Source organism: Wyeomyia smithii, chromosome 3 (genome assembly GCF_029784165.1).
Source record: "Wyeomyia smithii strain HCP4-BCI-WySm-NY-G18 chromosome 3, ASM2978416v1, whole genome shotgun sequence".
Classification (NCBI taxonomy): domain Eukaryota; kingdom Metazoa; phylum Arthropoda; class Insecta; order Diptera; family Culicidae; genus Wyeomyia; species Wyeomyia smithii.
Window position 1 is genome coordinate 179330438 of NC_073696.1, and position 27488 is coordinate 179357925.

General features: G+C 38.2%; 1 protein-coding gene across 4 annotated transcripts in view; it reads left to right on the forward strand.

Moving 5' to 3' along the window:
* The window catches only part of LOC129731592 (L-threonine ammonia-lyase), a 32147-nt gene extending 8748 nt beyond the window's left edge, over window positions 1-23399 (forward strand). For 2 of the 4 annotated variants that reach the window (XM_055691698.1, XM_055691699.1), the window contains exons 2-9: window positions 3684-3941; window positions 4002-4169; window positions 16185-16301; window positions 16438-16674; window positions 17104-17396; window positions 17471-17563; window positions 17656-17785; window positions 23128-23399. In XM_055691698.1, coding sequence (XP_055547673.1) covers window positions 3696-3941; window positions 4002-4169; window positions 16185-16301; window positions 16438-16674; window positions 17104-17396; window positions 17471-17563; window positions 17656-17785; window positions 23128-23238 — 1395 coding nt within the window. In that variant the 5' untranslated portion in view covers window positions 3684-3695 and the 3' untranslated portion in view covers window positions 23239-23399. The remainder of the gene's footprint in view (window positions 1-3683; window positions 3942-4001; window positions 4170-16184; window positions 16302-16437; window positions 16675-17103; window positions 17397-17470; window positions 17564-17655; window positions 17786-23127) is intronic. The other 2 variants (XM_055691700.1, XM_055691701.1) reach the window with 1 other exon arrangement.
* Window positions 23400-27488: the final 4089 nt, after the last annotated feature.

A 27488-nucleotide genomic window follows, 5' to 3' on the forward strand; every position in this document is an offset into this window, starting at 1 on the left:
TAGTAGAGATACATAAAAGTAGAATATTATTCATATCTAATGTAACCGCGAATATCTAAAATAATTTTTTTCTCAATTATTCAATAACCTCTCACCCTTTTGTCGGAAATACTCGTTCAATTTCATATTTTTTGGAGTTTTGATTTGAACAACCTCTTCGGAAACCGGATTTTGCATTTTTCTAATGGTGTCCAAATAAATATAATTTTCGGAAAAAGTGCAATTGTAAAAAGTCACACATAGATTTATGCTGGAAAACATCATACTCACAATTTGACGATAACTACCAACAATCGGGTAGTTTCGTGGTAGTTTGCGGAACTGCATCCATTTAATTCTTAAGAGAGCTTTACTCGAAAACCTGAAATAAACTACATTCCGGAGCCCACATTCAGAATTGTTCGTGCATTTATTTAAAAAAAAAACACCGCATTATCACTTTTCTGGTAATTCAAAATCAAGACTGTTGATAATGTGAAGTTCCGGCAAATAACAGTGGTTGCCAGGTGGCAGCGAAAATGGTCATGTCTAATTTCTAAAACTAACTTTATACCTACTTTTTGCTTATTGACCTAGAAAATGATCTATGCGAAGTTTCAGCTCAATCGAACATGATTTGGGGGTGCCTCAAAGTGTTCAAAATTTTAACTATTTGACCCTCGAAAATGGACATACCTAATAAAAAGTCTACTTGAAGATGCCCAATAAACATTAAAATAATTCATCAAACCACATATAAATCATTTTAATATTTACTCGGCATCTTAAACATATTTTGAAGTAGAATACTTCTCTCAGGAAGTTCGACTACATAGGGATGTGAAATGAAAATCTAAAACCGAAAAAAAGGAAAAATATGTCCAATTTCAAATGCTAATAAGTCGGTTAGTATTCAATGGATTTCCTTCGTTCTTGCAGCAATAGATTGGAAAATCTTCTAAGATTCTCCCCAAATTGTAATTTTATTATTTAAACTATTGTACTGTTGAAAATAGTCAAGCCTTGTCAAAACGAAAAATTCGACCTCTGATTAGTCGATATATGATTGCTTCCCAAGCACGGTCGACAGAATCATATAACTTGCAATTGAAAATATGCTATTTGGCCTATATAAGAGGCTGTTTCAGTTGAATCCGCTCATAATAGTTCTAGACAGCGACAACAGCAGTCATCCCTTAGCAGCAGCAGTAGCAGTGCAGTGGATACCAGCGATAGCGGGTAGCGGCCACAGCTGTGGCGTAGCAATGGATAGCGCACTAGTTTCAGCGGATCTCAGCATCGATAGCGCCTGCGCCAGCTGATGCAGGGACAGCGAATACCAATGGCAGCGTATAGCGGCCACAACTGTGCAGTAGCAGTTGCAGCGGGTATATTTGACCATGAAGCATTTATGCAATAATTGAATGGAAATTGGAATTGCAGCAATCGGCCTTTTTTAAGGCTACTAAATGTATTTGGAAGAGCATAAAAAATGGTTATTAATAAACTGCAACTGAGGTTTGATGCCGCTGCAAAAGCACAGCAGTGTGATGTTTATTACGATTTGTTGATACTGTGCTTAATAAGCGGTATATACGAAACAAATCCGATTTCAAAATGACTGACACGCAAGCAGCCGGGTTATCTTTCTTGTAAAAGTATTCTACTTCAACCTTGCGTTCGTGGCTTTGCACACAACCCTCCTGTGATTTTTTTTTTTTATTAGGGATGTTAATTTTCGAGTGTCAAAACATCAAAATTTTAAGCGCTTTGAGGCACCTCTAAATCAAATCTGATTAAGCTGAAATTTCGCACAGGTTATTATTTTGGGAAAATTAACAAAATGTACATGGTCGGCTCTTTAAACTCGATGATGACATTTTTTCCATACACCCTAATATATACTCATATTTTGTTTTGTCACACTACGTAGATACATTGTTTTCCTCTCGTTTGAATTCGTTTGATTCAGATGATAAAATAAATCGGGTGGATGGTGTGATTAATGATGGAATGTATAGACTTCGGTTTTGGGCAAACGATCTGCTGGTTACTTTCGTGAGTCGGTGCGTATCAAAAGCTCGTGCATCCCTACTCACCGTCAGTAACCGAAACAGCCAACAGCGAGCCTCGTTGCAACAGAATTTACTGACGCTGGTGCCAGTAACGTGGAACTGAATGCATAAGAATAAAACCAGAATTGTCGTTAAATGCAAAATGTTTGGAACAAATTCAATGTCTTTCTAATTGTTATTGATTCGATGATGTTTTTGAATGACCGGATTCATGATAATGAATCGATCAGTTCATATTTGCGTTAACCTAATCAGAACCAAAATCATCAGTATTGATTTCTGCTTGCACTGCTTTAACGATAGTAGCATTCTGGAAAATATTATCAATACCAGTACAAATCATCATGGCAATACTAGCACCGGTTAATACTTCAAAAGTGTTTTGATTTTGAACCGTCCAATACATTGAACATTCGCTAGAGCACCAAATGCGTTATGAACAACACACATTCGTTGTACTGGTTCCAAAACAGTACAGAAATTGCTCTAGAAAGACACAATATTGATGTGGTTACGCACAGTCCAACTTTTGCGTGATAGTCTATTTTTGTTTATTTTTGATGGACCTCAATTTCGTTTCTGTAGATGGCACCTGTTGAGCATCTGGATGATGAGATCTTAGAGATTAAAAAGTTTCACATTTGTGAACTAATCAGAATGACTAAGCTTTTCATTTGTTATTATGAATGTGAAAATCGGTCCAGCAATCACTGAAACAAGTTGATAGCATTTTAGTGCGTTACATACACACTCATGTAGTTACATAGCCACACGAGCAGAAAGTGCTGAAGTCGAGTGGTATACAGCATTCAGCTCGTTGGACCCCTTTTAGAACTTCGATCTTTACAGTGATAGGTTTCCAGGAGAGAACTTTTAATTTAAAGCAATAATATTATTTTTATAATAGTCAATATATCATACATTCATTTAAAAATCGATCGGAGTCATAGGATTGGCAAAACATGAATCTGCTGTTAAATCGAAAGAATAATATTATATTTCAAAGTGAACTAATTTAATTTGCACTAATAGAGTAATAATTGATGAAATTATTATCAATTAGCGCGTCTCAGTTATTTTCAGCTGGTGATCAATGTAAATGTTTGTCTAGCGAAAAAGGAACCATCTGATTGCGAATTGGTTGTTAAGAGCGAAAAGTGAATGTTATTCATAGCTAAATTGATGGAGACATGCATGCATGATTTGCATTGCAGAAAGTCAGTTGCGTGGCAGAATACGCGGTTACGAACATATACTAATACAGATATAATTTAAAAGTATCAGGTGGATAAGTTTTCCACGACAAGTTCATAGCGATGAAAATACTCTTGACTGCACTGTAGAAACTAAAAGTTTCGAACCTTTTACTAAACATTAAAAATGCTAATTGATCGCAGCTGATAATCGGATGAACAAAGCGTAAAAAGTCAGATGAAACTTGTGCACAAACGTGAAACAAACTTCGCATGAAGTACATTACCATTAACTAAACCCACTGATTGCTCACTTGATATCGCTAGGCAAAGTTCCATCACTCGGATATGATTATAAACGCAGACTGAACTGCTGCTCACTTTAGTTGAGGTGTAACGAACCGTCTACAAACTTTTCCACTTTTCATTCATTCAGATTGCGTGAAACATGAGCACCCTGGCGCAGATAACGAGTACTCTGTCAACTACCAAGCTAGTGGGCGAGAAAAAAGAAGCCAAGTCAAACGATACGCCGTTGGCGAATGGCACTAAGGTCGATAGCAACGGAGCCCCGGAGCTGATCGAGTTCGAAGATCCATTTTGCAACGCTGATAATCCACAGATAATTACTTTCCAGGATGTTACCTCGGCGGCGTTCAAAATCAAAAAAGGAATCGAGCACACGCCCTGTTCGGTAAGAAATTGCTCGAATCGGAAACTGACGTTTGGATTAATTTTCTACGTGTCTCGACAGAAATCTCACCTCTCAGAAATCCTCGACATGGATATTTTCCTCAAAAAAGAATTTCTTCAGTTCACCGGAAGTTTCAAGGAGCGTGGTGCAAGATACGCACTGGTGATGCTGACGGCAGAGCAACGAAAAAAGGGAGTAATTTCGGCTTCACTAGGAAACCATGCTCAGGTAAGAACATATTGGCTTGCTACAGTGCTTTTGCAAAATATTTGAAATGGCGAAAAGAAAATCTTTTCGTTACAACAGAAGTGTATTTCTAATTCAAACTAACATTCGTAAGCACGAAGTACATTGCTTTGAAAAGCGTAAGTTATTCAATTATTTAACTATTTTGTTCAGGAAACACCGATAACAGTAATTGAAAGCCTCTTTTTTGGGTTTCAATCCTTAGTAGGTCACCTTGTTCAAGATTAAAATTTCTTAACATGTTGAAAATTTTTGTTATTATTATTTCCTCAATTAGTTTTGAACATTTTCTGATATATACCTACTGCCAAAAACAACAAATATTTTTTGCCAATCCCTTTCTTGAGAGAAATGCTTTATTTTAATGTTTTCAGTAAACTACTGAAGTTGGTATATTTTCTCTATTCACATTCAAAGAACTCAAATGCATTCACTTTTTTTGTTTTTCTGAGGGAATTTATAGATGCAAAACAAGAAAAAGTCAGTTCAGAATCTTCAATCCATTTTATTGAGTTTGTTTAGCATTGACGGCTTCCAAATTCATTTTATTTCTCAACAGTGTACCCAAAAATTAAAACTTTTTTATAATGTTGCCAGTTTATTGTGCATAGTACATTTTGTTTAAAATATTGAACGTAAAGTTATTAATTATTAACGAGTTCAACGATACTAGGAGTTCTTCTTGCAAGGGGATCCCACAAAGTTTTCAACCTAGAAAACCCTTCAGTGTCATTTATCAATAATAATAAAAACACAAAAAAAATGAATAATATTTTACAACATACAACAATACGGTAGAAGTAAATATAAATCCATGAAGTGAAGAGCAACACTTTAATCATTTTTCTGAGTTCATCGTTTGAGCTAAATTCCTAAACACCTAGTTTTGGATCTGATGTGTCGTATACTGATTTTAATACCCTGTTTAGACACATTCCAATGGAAACGAAAATTTGTATTGCTTCTGTTGGCAACACGGCCAACTGAGATAAACAATTGATGCTTTGTCGTGTGACGCAACCCTTCATTTTTTTTACCATCCCGATCAGCAGTCATGATTGCAACTTAACCAGCTTGCGATGTTCGTTTATGCCGTGTTTCTATTTTCCCCTGGTGGAAACTACGATGTTATAAACAGATACGCGAGTGAGGTCAAATCGAGGCTCCAAGTGAGCAAAGTGAACAAACTCAGGCGTGTTACTTTTCGTACAGAATGTTGTGAATCACGTGCAATTAAGTTATAAACGGAAAATGTATTCGTTATGCTCGTATTATGATTAATGTATTAAAAATTAAAAAATTGCATGAACAAGCTTCGAAACTCAGTAATATATCCTCACAATGTTTCAAATTTCATTACACTTTCTAGTGCGTATGGAAAGTCATCCGAAATTAAATGTGGTTGCCAGAATTGTTTGAAATAAAATATTAGTAAAGGGTTGCCATATATACTGCTTTTCTCTTTGCGTATCTCTTTATAACACAGTCTCTAGTGGAAACTTGTGTGTTGTTCTGTCTTATCTGGTCCTCAGTTGTTCTGCACCAGGGCTGTTAATACGATAGATAATACCGTTTACTGTGGTTATCGTCGATAATCGCCATCACCGATACTAATTACGTCTGGTATCGTTATTGACGATGACGATAGCGTCTTCAAACATTAACGTTATCGGCGATGACGATTGTCACCAGACGTTATCAGCTCATTAACGTCTTATGTCAGTTTTATCTGCTGTGCTTGAGAATGGTGTAACGACTTGATCAGAGAGTTGGCATGGGGTGAGGAAGTGTTTTTTCACTGCGGAGGGTTGGAGCCGAAGCACCACTAGGCAACATGAAGAAACTTTCCCGAAAAAAAATAACATCAAAATAACCTTAAAAGTTGCAGTAATTGTACAGTTCTACCATAATTTAACTATGTTGTTCATTGTGTATTTTTGTTTGAATATCAATCTATCTATCTTAACATATAAAAATGCAACTCTGTCTGTCTGTCTGTCTGTCTGATTCATATAGGCTTGGAAACTACCGAACCGATCGGCGTGAAATTTTGTATATAAGGGTTTTAGAGGCCGGGAAAGGTGACTAAGATAGTTCGAGACCCCTCCCTCTTCTCCCGCAAGGGAGGGGTCCCATACAAATGAAACACAAATTTCTGCACATTTCGAAAACTAACCAAGCAAATGGAACCAAATTTGGCATGTGGATGTTTTTAAGAGTAACAAATATGTCCATGTTGATTCGACGCCCTTCTCTCTTCTGGAAGGGAGGGGTCCCATACAAATGAAACACAAATTTCTGCACATCTCAAGAATTAACCAAGTAAATGGAACCAAATTTGGTAGGTGGATGTTTTTAGGGGTAAAAAATATATCCATAATGGTTTGACACCCCTACCTCTTCTACAAGGGAGGGGTCCCATACAAATGAAATATGAATTTCGCACAGCTCGAGAACCAATCAACCAAATACAACCAAATTTGGAATGTGAATGTTTTTAGAGGTAACAAGTATGACCATAGTGGTTCGACTCACAGAAGAGGGAGGGAGGTTCATAACAAATGAAACACAAATTCCTGCACATCTCGAGAACTAACCAACTGAATGGAACCAAATTTGGCAAGTGATTGTTTTTAGGGGTAACAAAAATTATGGTTTGACACCCCTCTCTCTTCTATAAAGGAGGGGTCCCATACAAATGAAACTCAAATTACGCACAGCTCGAGAACCAATCAAGCAAACATAACCAAATTTGGCAGGTGAATGTTTTTTGGTGTAACAAACATGTCCATAATGTTTCGACACCTTTCCTTCTTTTGGCATGTCTTCAAATACCATTTCGAAATCCAAGATGGCGACTTCCCGTTTCTGAAAAATAGCGGCAAATGACCTAATACCACCCAACATGGGTATTTCCGGAATTGTTATGATGCACTGAAGCCACAAATCGACCTCAGACAAGATTTTGAATTGTAAGATGGCGACTTCCGGTGTCTGAAAATCAGCCGAAAATGACCATATACCACCCAATATGAATGTTTCTTCAACCAGATTGACGCTCAGAGGCCAAAAATTGTCTCCTAATGCCATTCTGAAATCCAAGATGGCGACTTCCGCTTTCTGAAAAACAGCAGCAAATGACCAAATACCACCCAATATGGGTATTTCCGAAATCGTGATGATGCACTGAAACCACGAATCGACCTCAGACAACATTTTGAATTGCAAGATGGCGTCTTCCGATCTCTGGAAAACAACCTAAAATGATCAAATACCACTCAATATGAGCGTATCCTTAACCAGATTGACGCACGGAGGCCCAAAATTGTTCCCAAATGCCATTTTGAAATCCAAGATGGCGACTTCCGGTGTCCGGAAAACAGCCTAAAGTGACCAAATACCACCCAATATGAGTATCTCTGGAACGAGAATGAAGCTGAAAATTGGCCTCAGACACCATTATGAATTGTAAGATGGCAACTTCCGGTTTTTAAAAAACAGCCAAAAATGGCCGATTTCCATACAATATGAGTATCTTCGGATCCAGAATGATACACAGGAGCTAGAATCGACCACAGACACCATTTTGAATTCGAAGATGGTGACATCCGATTTCTGGAAAACAGCCGAAAATGACCAAATAACACCCAATATGGGTGTTTCTTAAACCAGAATGACGCTCAGGGGCCAGAAATTGTCTCCAAATGCCATTTTTAAATTCAAGATGACGGCTTACGGTTCCTGAAAAATAGCCCAAATTGACCAAATACCACCCAATATGAGTATCACCGGATCCAAAATGATGCAAGGAGCTATAAATTGACCTTAGACAGCAGTTTGAATTGAAAAATGACAACTTCTGGGAAACAGCCGAAAAAACCGAATACTACTACATATGCATATGTCCGTAATCGAAATGATGTAAAGAAGCCAAGCATTGACCCTGGAAACCATTTTGAATTAGAAGATGACCACTTTCAGTTTCTGGAAAACAACGAAACTAACTGAAATGCACCCAATATATACCAGGAATAGAGGTCATGTACAAATGCCAAAAATTGAGGATGTTGCCATTCCGATAAAACCAATCATTTTTAAACGATATAATCCAATCGCAAGGAATCAACAAGTTTGAAATGTTTAAAATTATTAAATTAAACAATTAAATAGGCAGGACGAAGTTTGCCGGGTCAGCTAGTTTTACATAAAATATTATTGTCTAGAACAATTGAAAACGTTGTGTTTGCCATTTTTACTATTGAAAATATTATTATGTATTCTCACAGCAATATTTTGGCATTTTCCCATACATTTAGAAGTCACTGATGTTTTCAATGGTAAAATTATTGTCGGTGGTAGATTTAACAACAAAAAACGTAGTGAAAACATGGTAATGACATAAACCGTTGGAAGGCTTACTGTAAAATTACCATGTTTTTCATGGTTACAATAAAAAATATTGTCTATTTGGTGTTTTCACCGCAAAATAGGGTAACGGGGCTATTTTGGCCCACATGCATATCTTGGCCCACCTGGTAACATTTTACGCATTTTATCAGATAAATTCAATGAATATTAGAAAACTATGCATGCAACATTGAATAACACACCTAAGAATCATACTACACTATAATTTTCGGCGAAAGACTGGCTCTATGTAGTGTTACTTTGGAATTAGTTCATACATATTCAAAGTCATGGCTGAGTCAACCCAAAGTCAAGAGGAAGTGGTAATATACAAGTCAACGTCCGGAAGCTATTGTAACAAATATGTATGTTTTTGAAACAATTCGTTGTTGTAGTAATATCAATAAAATGTCTTAGAAACAGTTTGTATACTCTAACATGATGGAAAAAGTTGAAAAAGTGGTTAAACGCATTGCCGAAATATGTTTGCCTCTTTCTGAAGCAAACATATTTTGGCCATGCCAAGTTTTGACATCTCTTTGATTACCGTTCGGCCGTTGCACGTGAACAAAAAAGCAGCTTGTGACAATTTACAGGTAATTACTTCTTAATTTATCACATTTAACCATATGAATTTAGATGAGAATGCCTGTCAAACCGCTCTAAGCCAAATCATTTCATTTTTAGATGCCTAAAATTTACAAAAATTCACAGCAGAGAATGTTCTCCTCAAACCCACTACCCAAGCAGCAAAATTTGTTTCGATTATGAATTTTTTGTGTATGAACTTATGCGTGGAATTTGATAACAACATGGTAACTGCTGCATGGTCAAATTTTAGCAACGAAGATGTATCGTAGCAGAAACTTGGGCGAAATAATTACATGGCGTTGTGGTAAACAAAAGATTTTTTGTATAGCGATTGATCTTTGATTATTTCCAGAAATTTGATGAGGATTCAACTCCAGTTATCAATTTCTATTCAATTTTTACGTTTCTACTATTTACGTCGTTTGCTGTAGAAACTCTTACAAGTTTATGGCTCAGTATTTATTTTGCTGCTCTAATTATGCTCATGCTCATTCTCAGTTTTTAATTTTGCTCCTTGAATTCATCAGCACTTCATCGTGATAGTAAAATTCAAATCAATTTATTTCATTTGGTTTTAGAGACCAACATTTTTCTGCAAAATTGTAAAAATGGTTTTTGGATGACTTCTAGTCCAAGTATCAGAGGCGCGATAAAATAAAAGGACATTGGTTAGTCACCTGAGCAATGTTATTATTTTATTAACATTTTAAACGTTACAAAGGTGTAATATCTCTCTCTCGTGTGTTGTAAAGATAACAATATTTGCAAAAAGTGCTGTAAAGAACCTGGATGTGATGATAAACAGCAACATTCCCGTATGTGAACTGCTCGCCTTGCCTTGAAGGACATCAGTATGAACCTCAGCAAAAAGTTACAACGCAGTACATAATCTCATATCAGAAACAAATATAAGGCGAACGATCGACCAAAAGTTGCTGTTACATGACTTGAGAACGTGACAGCAACTTTAAGGAGTATTGTTGTGTGTTTGTTTTGTGTATCTGGCAAGCATCACGTTGGCAACTTATATGCTCCGCCCACTAGGTCTATCCAGTGAAGGTTAGATTTTCAAATGACGTTTCCACGTTCCAACAACAAATTCAACATCGCGAATTACGTTGTTGGTGTAAAGATTTTTGAAGCAGCGATGCAACTTTAGTTGTTGCTTGTATCTTTACAATTTCATCGTAGTAACAAATAATGTTTCTTGAAACCTCAGAATTTCATTAGTGCAACAAATGATTACAATTTATTGTTTAATCATGTTTCAATTGTTGCTTGGGTATTTTTGCTCTAAAAATACTGATGATTATCTTAAATATAATTAGTCCGAACTATTTCCATACACGTCTGTAGATATAAAGGTGGGCCAAAGTAAAAATTTGGTGGACCAAAATATGTTCTTAGTACTTCGTAGAAATTTTGATATTTCTAGGATATTTTTCAATATATTGCAATGTTGAACGGTGTATATTAAAATAGACACTTAGCTTTTAACAATCATATAATAGGGTAGGTATTTATGTTGAAAAATTGTGTTTGTTTTTATGAACTGTGCGAACACTTCCCAAAGCTGGCCAAAATACCCCTGTTACCCTACATCCTACTCGTTTTTTATGCTTCCTTTATCATCAGGAAAAGAAATAATCCAGTTTCCGTTGTTTTGACTTGAGGGGCGTTTTTTGAAGCACGATTATGAATAGCAAGATGTGGCATTGTCATATTTACAATTCAAATACAGCTGAATGATATACCTAATGATGCAAAAACTGGTATGGCAGTTGTTGTTCATAAACAAACATTAGTGATTCGATATCATCCAGTACCTAGTAGCTATCGTCTTCGGCAATGGCGATAATGTCTGAAGCGATATCGCCGATACGATAACAGACAGTATCGTCATCGGCGTTTACGATAGGTTATCGATTAACAACCTTCTTCCGTACACCGTTCGCCTCCTTTGTGTCTCCTTCGCCGCATTCCCTTCCATTCTTCTGATTTTCAATCACCAAACAAAACAAATGTCAAACTAACTGGTGAGTCATCAGTAGCGGCACCATATTAAAACACTTTTTGTGAAAAAGTTTTTTTTCTTTAATTTCAATTCTGTATTGCATTCAAACAAGTCAGTGTAGGTCAACCAAATAGTGGCCTTTCATTTTCAATCTTCCTCAAGATTCCCGGAATTCTTACCATCATGGTCTTGCGATCCACTTTTTGGCACATCTGTTGATACTGATTTGAGTTGTTGAGCTGTAATGGCTTCCCAACCATTTTCGTACATCCACTGGGACAGTATGGCTAAATACGACTTGATTGGCCACGCTTGGGGTAGGTTTGGATTATTTTCTTCCTTTTCTATTTTCTTACTAATTCTTCATCTTACGTACGGCGCAACTGTCGGTACTTCCCAGAGATTTCTTGCAGTTGCTTCTCGGTGAACTTTGGTCTATTAGCTTGTTCAACGTCCTCCGTCTTCAGGAATCTGTGGAAACGGTGCACAGCAACGTGTCAAGCATCATGACCTGCTTCCTGATACTGGCATCAATCCTGTTCTTGACGGCGGCTTTCAATTTTGTCGCTTGGCGGTGCCTATTTCACTCCGTCGCCTCTTTGTTTTGCGATCTTAATCGTAAACGGGTTCAATGATGGCGATTTCGGTCACGGGTTTCTTTAAAACACGTTTTATTATGTCAAAGCCGACGTGCCAAGGATATATTTCCTCGTCCTCAGGGCAACTACGATTAACAGTTTACAGTTTACATAAATTAGTCACACGAATTCAGTTATTACAAACACAACTTACAAACAAAACAAACAAGTTCTCGTCAAGATATGGTGCATTGGTGTAAAATTGCTTTAGGTTAACTGCACTACACTATGGGTATAAAATATACAAAATATTAATTGGTTTGTGACTTTTCGAAATTTAAAAAACGCAAACGGATGAGTTACACTTACACAGTATCTTCCAACACACATCACACACGATTAAAGCCGTCGGGAAATGTTGCGTCAAAACGGAGAGAAATAATGTTGCAAGACAGAGATTCTAGCCAATTAATATTTTGTATATTTTATATCCATGGTGTAGTGCAGTTAACCTAAAGCAATTTTACACCAATGCACCATATTTTGACGAGAACTTGTTTGTTTTGTTTGTAAGTTGTGTATGTAATAACTTAATTCGTGTGACTAATTTATGTAAACTGTAAACTGTTAATCGTAGTTGCCCTGAGGACGAGAAAATATATCCTTGAAACGTCGGCTTTGACATAATAAAACATGTTTTAAAGAAACCCGTGACCGAAATTGCCATCATTGAACCCATTAACTATTTATTGGTCAAACACCGCTTAACATTAATCGTAAACATACGGAAATACACTGAGCACGAATAATACCCATAAAGAGAAGAATAAAACCGCACACAGCTGTTTGTCACTCTCTATCGGGTGTTGTGAAAATCGTGCAATGAATTCAGTCCCGCTACTTATCATTTTGTCGCATGCGCTGTAGTTTGTCTCAACTCCTTTAAGTCCATGACTGCAAATCACCAGCTCCACAATATGCGTAAGTCCACAGGTCTTTTTTACCTTACTAGACCTAGCCCCGTCTCCAACGACTTGGTTTCAAGAGCCATTTTCAACATCCTTACGACATGCTCAGCAGTCTGCAATCTACCAATTTTAGTGGTGTGATAGATGGCTCCTCAAGCAGCTCATTCAATTCGTGGTTCATTCGCCTTCTTCACGTTCCGGTATTTATCTGCATCCCACAGAAGATAGTACGCAACACTTTTCGTTTAAAAACCACGTTTTAAAGGTATAGCACAGGTCACAATGTAGGCTATATCCTACCAGGGACTTCTTCTTCTAGGTATCCCTGTACGCGCAATTGGCGCGGAATTAATACACCAGGTTAGAGCTGATGATAATTAACTTTTATTTTGTACATCACTGCTTAAATATACCCTGCAGGTAACTCAGAGTGAGAGGCTTTCTCCACTCTCTGTTCACCATTTACCTTAAGCTCTTAACTTATAATCTAGTACCGCATGTACGATAGAACACATGCGAGAGCATCAACACCGTTGAACCGGCGACTTCCGTTTTGTTTATAACAAAATGTTTATACTATTTGAGTTTACATGACTGTGGGACAGCAGAATGCTGTGCGAAGTTCTTTGCCACCTATTGCATAATCTGTTGATACCTGGTATGTTGACAGAGCCGTTCGCGGTCCTCTGTCAAGGAAACCAAATGTTTCGCCAACGTTTGCTTAGCAGAACCGTTCGCGGTCTTTCTTCAAGATCTTTCCTGCTTTCTTTACAAATGATCTTGTTTTAGAAGACAACGACAGACGGTCGTGTCCCGGTTTTACACTCTACCTGTTTTCATTTCATTCAACAGAAGGCTTACTTTCTTTCGGACTAAGCTAAAAATGTTCCGTATGACAAAATCCTACGTGACGGAACATAAGGCATTTCTGCGCGGGGTGTGACGTCACAACAACGTCGTAGTCATAAAAAAAAACAAACATAAATCGAGGGCGAATTCTATTATTTCTTCATAACCCGCCGAACCACAAATATTTGATCAGTGATAGTGCGTGCTACCAGGAATTCCGCTTGGTAATGCCCCCCGAAGCTTTGCAAATGGTGATAGTCACCGGTTAACTATTTGGGAGAGTACCTTGTAGGCATTGTTCAGCACAGTAATGGCCCTGTGTTTGCAGCACTCCAGCTGGAATGGAGCACACGATACCTTCCACCCACTGCTCCGGTATTTACTTTACTTCATAAATCTTGGCAATAATCGGTAATCCGCTTTATTTTAAAATCAAACTTCTCCACTATCTTAAGGAAACCAGGAATATAAATCCTGTCTTCTGCTGCACTTGCACCAATTACCATACTGCCTTCTCCCTTGCTGCCTAACCATTCAGATTCTCAGCAGAGTGCTGCTTCCACCTTTCGATCATCTCACACTCGCTCAGTTGCTCCTGCTCCTGCTCATACTTATTTGCGGCACGTAGTCTTTGCGGGAACTGTTGATTTTTGCATAGCACTTTCGAGTTTCGTTAACATGATACAGCTATTTCATTAATACGCGATCTTGATCATCATATTGACGCTTCTTTCTTGGGAGAACTGATTTTTGTTTGTTCCGTGTTCGATGGTGTAGTTCCACATTCGCCACCGAACCAATCGGTGTCCGAAGCTCTTGTGTTTAGTATCGCGTCAGTGACTCTACCTATGCAGTATTGTATGTTTTTTTTTTGTATTTCGTTGTTCACACCGATTGTTCCCATTCATATTTCCTATAACGTTAATTATAACGTTAAGACTTGTAGGGCCTTCGTCAACCTCCAGTCTCACCGAAGGACCATCGTGTTAGCTCTGTAAAGAGTTCCACGCTGTCACCAGAACTATGCCGTACTATGATTAATCCGCCATTAATCACATCTTCGCTCAATATTGCCGGATTGTCAACAGTGTCAGGCTACTGTCAGGGAGGTCTGCGATAGGAACTGGTGAGGATTGTAACTATATTTGACGCTCCCTTTATTATCGATTTAGCATTTGTGACGCCCAGGTTGCCGTTTGTTGTCCATAGCATGGATAACCGCATTCGTTCATTCCTTTTTCTAGCTTTTGAACAATTGGGTTTTTTAGCTATATCAGTTTTTTATATCATCTCAAAGAGCTGCGTTTTCTGAGCAAAACGTGATTTTAAAAAAATTTCTATCGTTGTCCTTCAATTTTTAATTCACGAATTTATACTGCTTAAAATCTGCTCGAAGTGGCTACAATGACAGTTCGTCCATCTGTCATTGTAGCGATTTAGAGCGATTTTTAATTCTTCATTTAAAAATCAAAGGACAGTGATATAAAATTTAAAAAAAATCTCGTTTTGCTAAGAAAAATAAACTCTTTCAGCTTTCAGCTTTCAGTCAAACAACCCAATTATCTTTTTCTTCATATGCGTATATCGTATTTAGTATCTTTGTTATGACAGAAAATCATGATCACTAGTAATTTGTAAGTTGTGAGCTGCGTAGCCGCAAGGTTACAGAGTCCGCTTTGTCAAGCGGATGGTCGTGGGCTCGAATCTTAGTAAAACCAGGCCATCCGATGTCAAAAAGGATTTAAGCATGGGTTTATTCTCAGGCTCCCCCCACCAGTAACCCTTCCTTTACGCTGAAATCTACAATACCATTGAGTGACTTCCTCTTAACAAAAAAAAAAGTCCCTCTTATCAATAAAACTGGCCAGAAGGACGCACGACGAAACTTCTCCAAGGAATTATAATTGATGATATTTGGCAAGATGAATGAGCATCGGTATAGTAGAACAGTAAGCGTGTAAGGAAGAGTATCACATTACACACAAGCACTGATGAACATTAATAATAAGCATGCCACTTCTCAATGGCGGTATTGCTATTAACAGAGGTGCGGGATACAGCAGACACCCGGGCATATCTCACAATAGATCTACGATTCTGGTCGCAGTGAGGAAGTCCATACAGGAAAAAAAAGTTGTCAATTTACAATCAATTCGTATATTTAAATTGAAACCAACAACAGAACATTATTTTTAATGAAATGCAAATAAACCCTCTAGTGCCCAAATTATTTTTAAGACAGACTTTGCAAAAATCACTAAGAATTTTTATAAACATTTTTTAAGTATTTATTGAAGTTTTTTAAAGGTTTAACTGAAGACCGTCTATAGGCGGCACTGGGCACTAGAGGGTTAAAAGTCGATTGTCGAATTACCGATTCGAATTCCGATCGGATTGACAATTGTCAACGCAACAAATTTTTAATAAACTGAAAAACCAACCTTCCAACTTAGACTCCAATCAACTCAACTTTCTCTTTAAGTGGTCCCAAACAACTGTGTACCACTGTAAAGCAGAGGTTATTGTGGAAAGCGTTGGCGGCTGGAAATGAAATTTCCTTTTTGTTTTTTTCCTTACCTTCTCGTACCAGGGACTTAGTTACCACGGATGGAAGATGGGAATACCGGTAACGGTGGTTATGCCACTGAAAGCCTCGCTGATGAAGATACAAAAGTGCCGTGACTACCATGCAAACGTCATCGTTCAGGTGAGTATGGTGCAAAATCGACGGTTCGTGGGAATTTCATGCTGCGTCAAACAGCACGCTCATTGGAATTGCCTGCTTTTTGCCGCAGGCTAGTGAGTACTGCATCTAACCCGGTGATCCATATGTTCACTTGCAGGGCTGCGACATGGGAGAAGCAAAAAAGATTGCGCTGAAAATGGCACACGAAACGGGTTTGACGTACATCAACGGCTACGATCATCCGCACATCATGGCCGGTCAGGGCACAATTGGACTGGAAATAGCCGAACAAGTCAGCAACATCGATGCCGTCGTGGTGCCGGTTGGAGGTGGAGGCCTGATTGCCGGCGTTGCAACCGCCATCAAGAACTTGAGCCCTCAAACCAAAATCATTGTGAGTTGTCTGTGCATGTGAATAAATCGTTTTTGTTTGCACGTTCCTTGTTGTTTGGGAACTAACGCCAACGCAATATTCCGAAACAAATTAGACCGAACTGCGTAGTCAAAATTTCGAAGAACTGGAAATAATCATTCGCTAATTTAGAGCGCCTCAAGCATTTATTTATTAACATGTTTGTTTTTCATTAAAATAATATTGGCTTCATCAGATCAAAATACATTCGACACAGTTTCACACTAAAAAATGTACAATTGCTGAACGAAAAGCAGTACCATATTAACATACTAAATGATTAACTCAAAGCACTCCAATTTCGCTTGTAAGCTATCTAAAAATAACTTAATATAAAAAATTAATTTAGGTTGATAAAAAATAACCCCGTTTTTGCGTGTAAGCCAGTAACATAAACTACACATGTTGCAGGGTGTAGAATCAGAAAAATGCCCAAGCTTCACCAAGGCGCTGGAAAACAAAGCTCCGGTCTACACTCCCAACCAGGCAACATTGGCTGACGGTTTGGCGGTGCCACAAGTAGGCTATAATGCTTTCACTACCGCCGTTCCTCTGCTGGACAAAATGATTGTGGTGAAAGAAGAGTGGATTGCCCTGGCCATTTTGCGACTAGTTGAACTGGAGAAATGCGTTGTCGAGGGAGCTGGTGCATCAGGATTGGCTGCTATTCTCGCCGGGCATCTGGACGAGTTCAAAGGCAAAAGGTATACAGTGACCGACCGAACTCAAACATGTTCATCCAACAGCGGCAATGTTTCAATTTTCCTTCTTTAACCAGAGTGGTCCTTCTGATATGTGGTGGAAACATCGACACTACCATGTTTGGTCGATGTCTCGAGCGCGGCATGGCTGCCGAAGGACGCCTGCAAAGGTAATTCGATGATAGCATTTTCATGGAAACAGCACATCTTAACATGATTTGTTTTTTTTCTCTTTTTTTCTCCCAATTCCGATAATGTGTAGATTTACAGTAACGGTTAGTGATGGACCAGGTGGCTTAGCAAGATTGTGCAATCAATTAGCGGATCTAGGGGTTTCCATTAAGGATATAATGCATGACCGGGCTTTTATTCGTGATGTTCACAGCGTTGAGGTGAGTACCTACCAGACTTTTCCATTAGCCATTATGGTTACTTTAGATAAACCAGTAACAGTTATCAGGCTGAAAATCGAAAGGAGTGTACCAAGGAGGAGATAGCGCTGGTAAATAGTCATTTGTGTGTAATTTACAGACTATGTTTTTTGAGTTTTTCGGGTCACTTATTCAGAAAATGACCGTACTGCTTTTTATAAATTAAAGTTGTACACCTCTCCTCCATAATATCAAATTCAAAAAAATCTTTTACAGGATGTCACCGTGAAAGTGATACACGCATTTGAGACCCTTTTTTCGAATCGGGCAGCTTACGCTGTTAATCAGCTGTGCTTGATTGCGATGTTTATAGTTCACTTGTAAAAGATAGAGGAATGGATTCAAGTATAGAACATATCAAGATTTTGTATCTTGCTGGAATGAGCAACATACGGATCAGAAGGAAGCTGTCACTTCTGAATTCGTGGATTTTTCGTGTACAAGACCATCAAACGAATTGATGAAACTGTTACAGTTTCCCCCAAGTAGAAACCGGGTGAAAAACAGAGTGTGCGGACTACAGTGACGCGGTTGGTCAAAGCGACGATGGATTGAGTGCTGTGTGTAGTTCGAGTTTCGGGGGCCCTCTCGAGCCCCTTCGAAACCCGAAGAGGTCTAAGGCAAGGTGATGGTCTCTCGTGCCTGGAAGGTGTCATTAGAAGAACGGGGATTAACACGAGTGGCACGATATTCCAAAAGTCGGTTCAACTGTTTGGTTTCGCCCACAATATCGACATTGTGGCTCGGACCTTTGTGAAGATGGCGTATACGTGCATCGGACTAAAGGCTAAAGCCAAACGGATTGGACTGGTCTTGAAACCAATCCGTCAGGGACGAGACGGAGAGGTGCACAGCGGGTAAGGTGGATCTATCAGGTGGAAGACGACCTGCGGACCCTACGCAGACTGCAGAGCTGGCGAACTGCAGCCATGGACTCGGCTCGGGAGAGACTGTTGGTGTCAGTAGGATCGTAGTGCTAGCCCTGCAATTGTCCTGTACACTCAACACTTGGCTTCGAAGTCTGTGTATTAATAAAACAGGAGAACGAGGTCCGAATCGAAATGTAGCACCAAGGCTTTGCTTTTGCTGCCTTGTGTAAAGGAATTATTTGGAGAAGAAAGTTATTGCTTTCAACAGGACTCAATACCAGTACGTAAGGCATTGGTTGTTCAGAAGTAATGCAACGAAAATTTACCGTGTTCTATGGCCTACATCCTTTCCGGGTTTTAATCCATTGGACTTCAGCATTTGGGAGTATATGCTAGCAAACCCGGGTTAAGTGAAACACATGACTTTGTTCACTTTTCAAAATCTGGAAATTTTGGTGGAAATCTATGATGAAATGCCGATCGAAGTCGTGCGTGCGGCTTGTATTATTTTGAGAAGCGTTTGCGAGCCATAACCAAATACAAAGGCTAAAAATTTGAAATGAACGGATTAAACTGTTACTTTGCTATCATAATAATAAAAAAGAAAAAGAAAAAAAATATTCATCTGTTTTAGTTTCATGGCATAAATAAAGTGTATCACTTTCACGGTGACACCCTGTATATTCCCATGTAGTCTTTTTAAATGCTGCGTAACCATGACTTTTTTAGTATTTGATGTGACCGTAGATAACAGGTGTTCTTAACGTGCTTCAAATAAGGCGTTTGATAAGGGACAAAAAGCGTATTGAAAAACCCGTGGTGGGGCATAAAATTTTCACGAACCACGTATACGACTACTTGGGATTAGTTCACCATTTTCAGTGTACAACAATTCAGTAGCTACCGCTTTGTATGGATCGATAACGTCGCCGATTACGCCTCCGCGGTTTTTAGGGTGAAGAAAAATGTTGTAAAGAAGGAAGTGTAACAGTCGTTGTTGTCGGAGAGCGAGTGCATCCCCCAAACTGCGATGGGAAGGGACGATTGTGTCACCATGGTAAGTGACTGAATCGGACAGTATTGCGCGCAGTCAACTCATTACCACGACGACCATATAGTATATTTTCACCAAATCCCGCGGGTCTATGCGAGAGGAGCACACGAAAACAATTTACCATCAGAAACATCCGAATATTTGAATGTTTGCCTAAGACTAATCCCCAGTATTCTCGAGAAAACAGTACATTACTTTGGCAGTCGTGAATCTTTGTAGGGTATTTATAGCGAACCTACTCCGTTTCACGACGCATTGTTATGGAAGCAACGCGAGCTTTCTACGGCAACATCATCAGACCGAAACCTTCCAAATGATAGAAAACGATGTTACGAACAAACTTTATTTCGGTGAAAACTCTATGAAATGATACTTTTAACTGGCCCGATGAGTTTTTCGAAAAATTAAATACATTTTTCTTATACTTAATTGAACAAACATGTCTAGTTATATAACTTTTCGCGAACATAATACTTTTGAATTTTGAGCAGCTCCACAAAAATGGCCAAGTTTTCATTTTTTTTACCAATTTTCATTCGGCTGAACTTTGCATGGACGTTTCTATAGGCAAAATATGCTATTGTGTGCTATTGGTTTAATTTTTTGGCGACTCATTTTTGAAAGGCTATTGAAAAATGCTATTTTGGGATGGTATCAATGATTACAACTATTTTTAGGACCTAACCGGTTTGTTGGATCGGTATGACGTCCTCAGAAAAGTTGTAGATAACAATTTTGTCTTTCCGAAAAAATATACCTCTAAATGAATTTTTTTGAGTCATGAGTCATGTTCCAAAAAATTAAACTAGTAGCACAAAATGACATCTTTTGCCCAGAAAGATCTATGCAATGTTTCAGCCAAATAAAAAATGGTCGATTAAATTGGCTGTCTATTTTTTTGTGGAATTGCTCTTTTCCCTAGGCCCAAACTATGAGAAAAAAAATTGTTTCGGTTTATTTTTAGTTATTTCAAGAACTTTTTTTAGCACATTTTGACATTCAATCATAAGAAGTGGGTACCTCCAATAGATGGGAAACATCACGGAGAAAAACATTGCAAAGGACAGTATGGCTTTAAAAAAACTTGATTTCATGTTATTCGTTAACTTGAAATAAAAAGTTGCATTTTTATGTTTGTTTGGTATTATAATTTCAACTAAACCTAATTCTAGGTATGCATTTGGTTAGTGATGGCATTAGGTTTGAAACCCACTTTTGAATGTTAAAATGCGCTTGAAAAATCTCTTTTCCAAAGGACATAAAATGTTAGCAAAATAGACTATAAACAAAACGAAACAATTTTTTTCCCCAATAGCTTGAGCTCGAAGAAACCTGTGGTAAAAACAAAAAGCATTAGGTTTTATACAATTCTTTGACGCCCTAATATGTATAATGAAACTAAGACAACCTACCGTCATGAAAATTTGGAACATTCCACACTCACATATTCTTTCATACTCTCGAACCAAACACCAATTGCAAATATAGCTTAAAAACCTCTTGTTCAAGATCTACGCAAATTTTCGTCAATCAGTTACACAATCAATCACAAATTCAATCTGTCCGTCTCTTTTATTGACAGCCTAATTCATCTACCCTCCAGCGAGCGGCGATGACGCTGCAAGCGTAAAAAAAGTCGATACTTTTCGTGACTGATCTGAAAACAAACAGACTTCAAAAATAAAATGATATTTAGCATGCTCCAAACAATCCACCGATTTTCTTCCGATCTTCTATTTCAGACAGCAGATGAACTTAAACTTTGAGATTCTACTAATACTATTATTATATCCAGAGAAACAGTTTTTATGACTAAAACTTCACGTAGAGGCAGAACGCGCACAGCACTTAGTTGGCCTTGTTGCCAGCCTCTCCCCTTTACTATCTTTATTTTTATAACTTCAAGTTTCCTTAGAAAAATTGAGGAAAAATTCAAATTTTTATTGTAAATTTAAATTTACTAAATTTAGAATATTTTGCGGTGAAAAAAATTTATTATCACAGTGCCTTTTTTCAGTTTTTCTGCACAACCAAAGGATTCTAGGCTACAATGCTTTGAATAAAGCCTGTACCAAAATACACACATCTTCTTAGAAAATCATTCTTGAGTCTAATTTTTGTTCACCCGGCGAAAATACTAAAGTTTGCTGAATCAGATACGTGTGCAAAGTTAAGTTTGGCTTGGCTTAGCTCATTAAACTTCATCCATTTTTTATCGTTTCGAAAAAGACTTCACAGCAACATTATTGCGAACTCTCCGTTCTAATTGTCAGCGTCTCTTGACTACAGACACGAAATGAATTTGGCTTTCCTCCAAACCGAATAGCGAAAGATGTTGAAAGTTCACCAAAACGACATAAAACAGAAACAATGTTTTGAAATTTTAATGCTCCCATTAGTACCCAGATATGTGTCAGCCGAGATGAGATTATGTCAGTGGGGATGAGATTGTGCCAACTAACCCCGGATTTGTCAGCCATCACTTCCGGGTCAGAAGACTAGTCTTTCTTGGGCAAGTATTCGAGGAAACTTAATTCAAGAAAAATCGGTGTTGAGATCGCCATGGTTGATAAACAATGAGTTTGTATGGCACAATCTCACCCCGGCTTACGGTACACAAAAAATCACAATGGCATTTTTTTTTTCATCTTAGTTTCGTTAGATAACCCACAAAGAACTTCATTCCTCGAAAACGTAGTTCTTGGTCAAAAACTAGACTTAGAAAAATAATCTAAAACCATTTTCGAGATTAGTGTACGAAAGTAATATAAAAAACAAAGAAAAACGTCTTGTGTACTGGTGTAATCAACACTTTTCAAGGTTCCTTTAATTCATGATCGAGAATAACGATGACATAATTTATTCAACATTCCTCTGTCTGTCAATGCCATCCTAACGATGCAACGTGCTAACATACGAAAACCCGATAATCCCTTCGCACGCCTCTTGCAAATAAGATCTAAAACAATTCATACCGGCAACAGAGAGCCCATCATGTTCGCAAATGAAAATAGATAACGCAAGCTACAAGCGTACCAAATGGGTTTGACTTTCCACACAAAGCTGAATTACACTGGTCGACAAGAGCGAAAAACATGTTGTCCTAGAAAGATTATAGCTTTTCAACCATTCCAGTGATTTTTGGTGTCTCTAGTATATGCGTTAAAGTGCGGCAGAGTAATTGCTCACCGGGTTCGTCGCTTCTACGTAGGCTTATGAGAAAACTCCATTGGGCACCAAAATTCACGGGAATGTGCAAAAAGCTCTAATCTTTCTTTTACTCTAGTTTAGGCTTTAGAGCAAAACCTGTGTTTACCAGTATTAACCATCGAGGCCCATTGCTGAAAGTGCGATAACTCCTGTTTCACTTCTCGTTGCAGGTCAAAGTCTTTTGCGAAACAAGAGACTGGACCCATTCGCAGGAGATGCGAAAAATGCTGCAGGAAACCTATACACATGTGCATTTCTACGATCTGCCAATGGCAATATAGAGCAGGCGAACTGTTATTGCTATAGCTGAGCAGAAAGCAAAAAAAAGTTATTTCCAGTTCACCGAAGAACTCAATCGAGACAGCTGCGCACAGACAGACGATTGCGAGGAAATTGTATACTCCAAGAGAATTGTTAAATACAGTGGCGTGTATCAAACATTCTTATGGTTATTTCAATTTTTATTATATGACATTCTGTTGGTGTTAATTTATATCTATCGATTGTTTTTAGTTTAGCTAGAGTGATAAGGTATGTTTTATTTGCAAGGTAGGTTTGTGTTATCCGGTTCTTGGTATAGTAGCAATTTCACAAAGATTGAGCAACCATTTTTGATCTAGCTATAACTATCTTTAGGCTAGAGTTATTTTTGTGCTATAAGTTTTTTCTTTCTTTTTTAATCACGACTAATTTTTGAAAATTATTGATGTTAAAATAGTATTATTGATTACAAACATTTTTAGAGTCAGAACAATTTGTTTTATCGGTGCGACGTTTACAGCAAAAGTATAGATAGCAATAAATGTCTCACCGCACTATATCGGGGTACATTCTGCGAAAACTATAACCAAATTGTGACGTGTGGTTGGATAGATGAGATCATTTTAGTGGCCTGTCAATTATCATTATTATCATTATTGCTCAGCAGCGAACATTGATGATACTTAGTTTCAAGGTCGAATTTCCGTGAACAATGAACCAATCACTTACGAGCATGCCTGACACAGACGCCACGGGTAGACACCAACCGTCTGCCGCAATATTCTATATTTCCATACAAAAAATAAAAGAATGATAGAATCTCTCCGCCCCAATAGCTCAACTAATGCTTGCTTTCATGAGCCCCATTTCTGAAAAGTTTGTAACAGTCCCCTTCTTCTTTCTCTTTTTATTGATGCTTCAATCCGTGATCGCAACTTGAACCTCTATATCAATATATACTACAGATTTCGCAACCACTTGTTAAAGTGAACCGGACAATTGCGTGGCTAGCGCTACGATCCCACTGACACTCACCAGTCTCTCCGGAGCCGGGATTCACACAAACAATGACTGGCTTGGTAGCACCGCGCCTGGAGACCAGCTAAGAAGCTGAAGCCCCCCTTACCGCAATTAGTACTTACTTACTCAAATGGCCATACGTCCTAAAACATGGCCTGCATAACATAATTCTGCCAACTTGATCGGTCCATGGCGGCCTGCCTCCAATCCCGCGGGCACTCCGTACTTGCCAGGCCATGCTCCACCCGTCCTAACCACCTTGCTCTTTGTGCTCCTCGTCGTCTCGTACCATCCGGATTCCAGGTAAGAACCGATTTTACAGGGTAGTTGTCCGTCGTTCTCGCAACGTGCCCTGCCCAACGTATACATCCAGCTTTGACCGTAGAGTCGCGTGAGCTCATGGTTCATTCTCCATCTCCACACTCCATTCTCCTGCACATCGCCAAAGATGGCACTTAGCACCAGAGCCTGACAAAGTCTTTTTCAATTGACAATTATCAGGTTATAGTGACGCTTTGACCCGTCGCTTTCAATTGAAAAGCTTATGTATCATTTTCGAGCACTGACTCACGAAGTGCTCGAAAATGATACAAAAGCTGACACACAGTCGAAAGCTCTTGCTGTGATTCTGACAACTGAAGGGCCTTCAATTGATGCAAACGTTTTTCAATTGAAAGCGTAAATTATCACTATCACTCTCACATGACGAATCTCAATTGAAAATGACAATGAGCGCTGACGGAGACAGAAGGCTTCCATACAGTATATATATAGGAAAGAGGAAGTAATTATTGATCGGAACTTGCGTAACGTATTTATTGGATGCCATTGCCGTTCTAACTAAGGCATGCGGTATAAGAAAACTACCATCAAACGACGCGATGCGGTGCTAATATGAATTGAGACGCTGAAGGAAAGGAAAGAGTCTCTTCCTCCGTCACTCTCACCGTCGATTGAAATAGTCATTAGTTTCATTTGAATGATCCGAAAGAAGAAGGAAGGAAAGAGAGAAAGAAGAGATTCGTTAATAGTAGCCGAAAGGAATCAAGGGAAAATGAAACTGTTCGAATCGAAATGACAGCGCGAGTATATCAGTTTCATTGTTTTGTTTCGAAAATGTAGAGCCCTGCTTAGCACACGACGTTCGAAAACTTCGTCTCACAACACCTAGCACAATATTCAACAGAAGGCAGGAAAGACCATCGCCTTGCTGAAGTTTCCTTGCGGGATTCGGGATTCACACAACGCTGCACATTCTCCGTCGTAGACTATATAAGTCTAGTAAGCTTCCCAGGAAAGCCGTTATAACTAGAAGGTTTAAAAATTCAGAAAAGTCAGAATCCGGGGACAATGTGATTTTTAGTGCCTCCTCATAGAAAACTTTATGTTGCTCATAATATGTAAGAGAAAAACACGATGTCTTCGGCAAAGTTTTTTGTTTAAAGATAACCTGAAAATTTGTCGTAGATACGTCGCGTCTATCTTAATCTAATTAATGTAAATTTTCTATCTCATTCATTGGTGGATTGATACCCCATATTTCTACGTTGAAAGATGCATTTTTAAATATCCTGAAACCTGTCCGAACATTCGTTATGGCTATAATCAACATTTGTTTTACTTATTTAAATAATCGCACACAAACGACAAAATAAAACACTGTGCCATAGAGATATTGAGCTTTTGTGGCATTTTTGTTAAACTGCTTAGTTCACCATCACATGTAAAAATGCTGAGATATTGGCACCCCGGTAAGATATCGAAGATACATTTCTGTCTAAATTTTCGTCATGAATTTGCAGTAAAAGCTTTAGTTATTGACTGATTTTTAATGTGTTCTGAAGGGTTTTATCTAAATTTATGGAATAAATCACTTCTTTGTGATGTTTACTGGGCTCTTTGAGTCCAATAACTGAATGCGATGATGAACTATGAAAAATATTCAAAAATAAAAAAATACACGGGAATCGAACAGGATCGCGAAAGATGCAAGAAAGTGGATTTTTAGCTTGAAAAAGTATTATTTTTTTTCATAAATCACGTTTGGGTAACCTGTAAACAATTGAGCTTGAGCTTGAGCTTGAACGACCGCACAATTCGTAGTTGCTTCTCCGTGATCGATCCGAGCTAGTTAAGTTGCACAAGGAATCACGTATATGGCAATTACCAGTGGTGGGCACCGCTAACTGAAAATTTAGCTCGATAATCGCTAAACGCTAAACGCTTAACCCATATTAGCGAATCTTTCGCTAGTCGCTAACTTATTGTTACGTAGATTACCATATGCGTAAGTTTATTGCTCAAAAAAACAAACGAAAATAATTACTTTTGAGTGCTATTAACAATAAGAGGTTAAAAAATTCACAAAACAATCATGCTGGTGCTTATTACGGGAGTCACTTCACGGTGAAATATATTTCATTCTCACGCTCACATCATTTTTTGTAACCTATTTCCGATTCCACCTCAATTGAGGTGACAAAAATTACCTCCGTGAAGTGAGATTCCAGTGAAGTGAAATTGAGAATAGGACAAGTGAAATAAGAATGTTTCCCAGCTCAAAAATTTCTAAGTCCCAGAAAATCGATTTCTCCGTTTTTTAGATAACACCAAATGTTGACGTTTCCGCATTTCTAAGGCATTTAACATCAAGAAAAAAAAATTCGGTATCGAAAATTTCATGAACCATTATACATTTTTTTTTTCATTGGTTAAAAAGTTGAAACTTTTACCGCTTTGAGGCACGGATCGAATTCTGATTCTTTTCGTTACTGAAGAATAAATCCAATACAGGTCGGACTCGATCATTCGGAACATCAAAAAATTTTTCATTCCGGATAATCGAGTTTTCCGGATAATCGAATCACACAAAAAATACTGAAATATTGCGATTAACGAACATAAAATAAATATTTCTTTTCTTTATTTTACTTGTATGATGCAGTGGCGTAACCAGAAGTTACTTCTGAGGCGAAAGGGGGTAAAATCTTAAGAAGCAAAAAAAAAAATTAATTGAACAATGATTATTTTCACTCAATTCGAGCATGTCCCAAACATGTCGGAAGTGACTTAAATGGCAACAAATATGCCAGAAGGGATGGTAAATGTAAAAATTCGGAATAAAAATTGAAAACGGACACCAAAAAAATAAAATTCCGGATAATCGAGTCTAAAATTCCGGATAATCGAATTCCGGTTAATCGAGTTTCCGGATAATCGAGTCCAACCTGTATTTATCATTAGATTACAA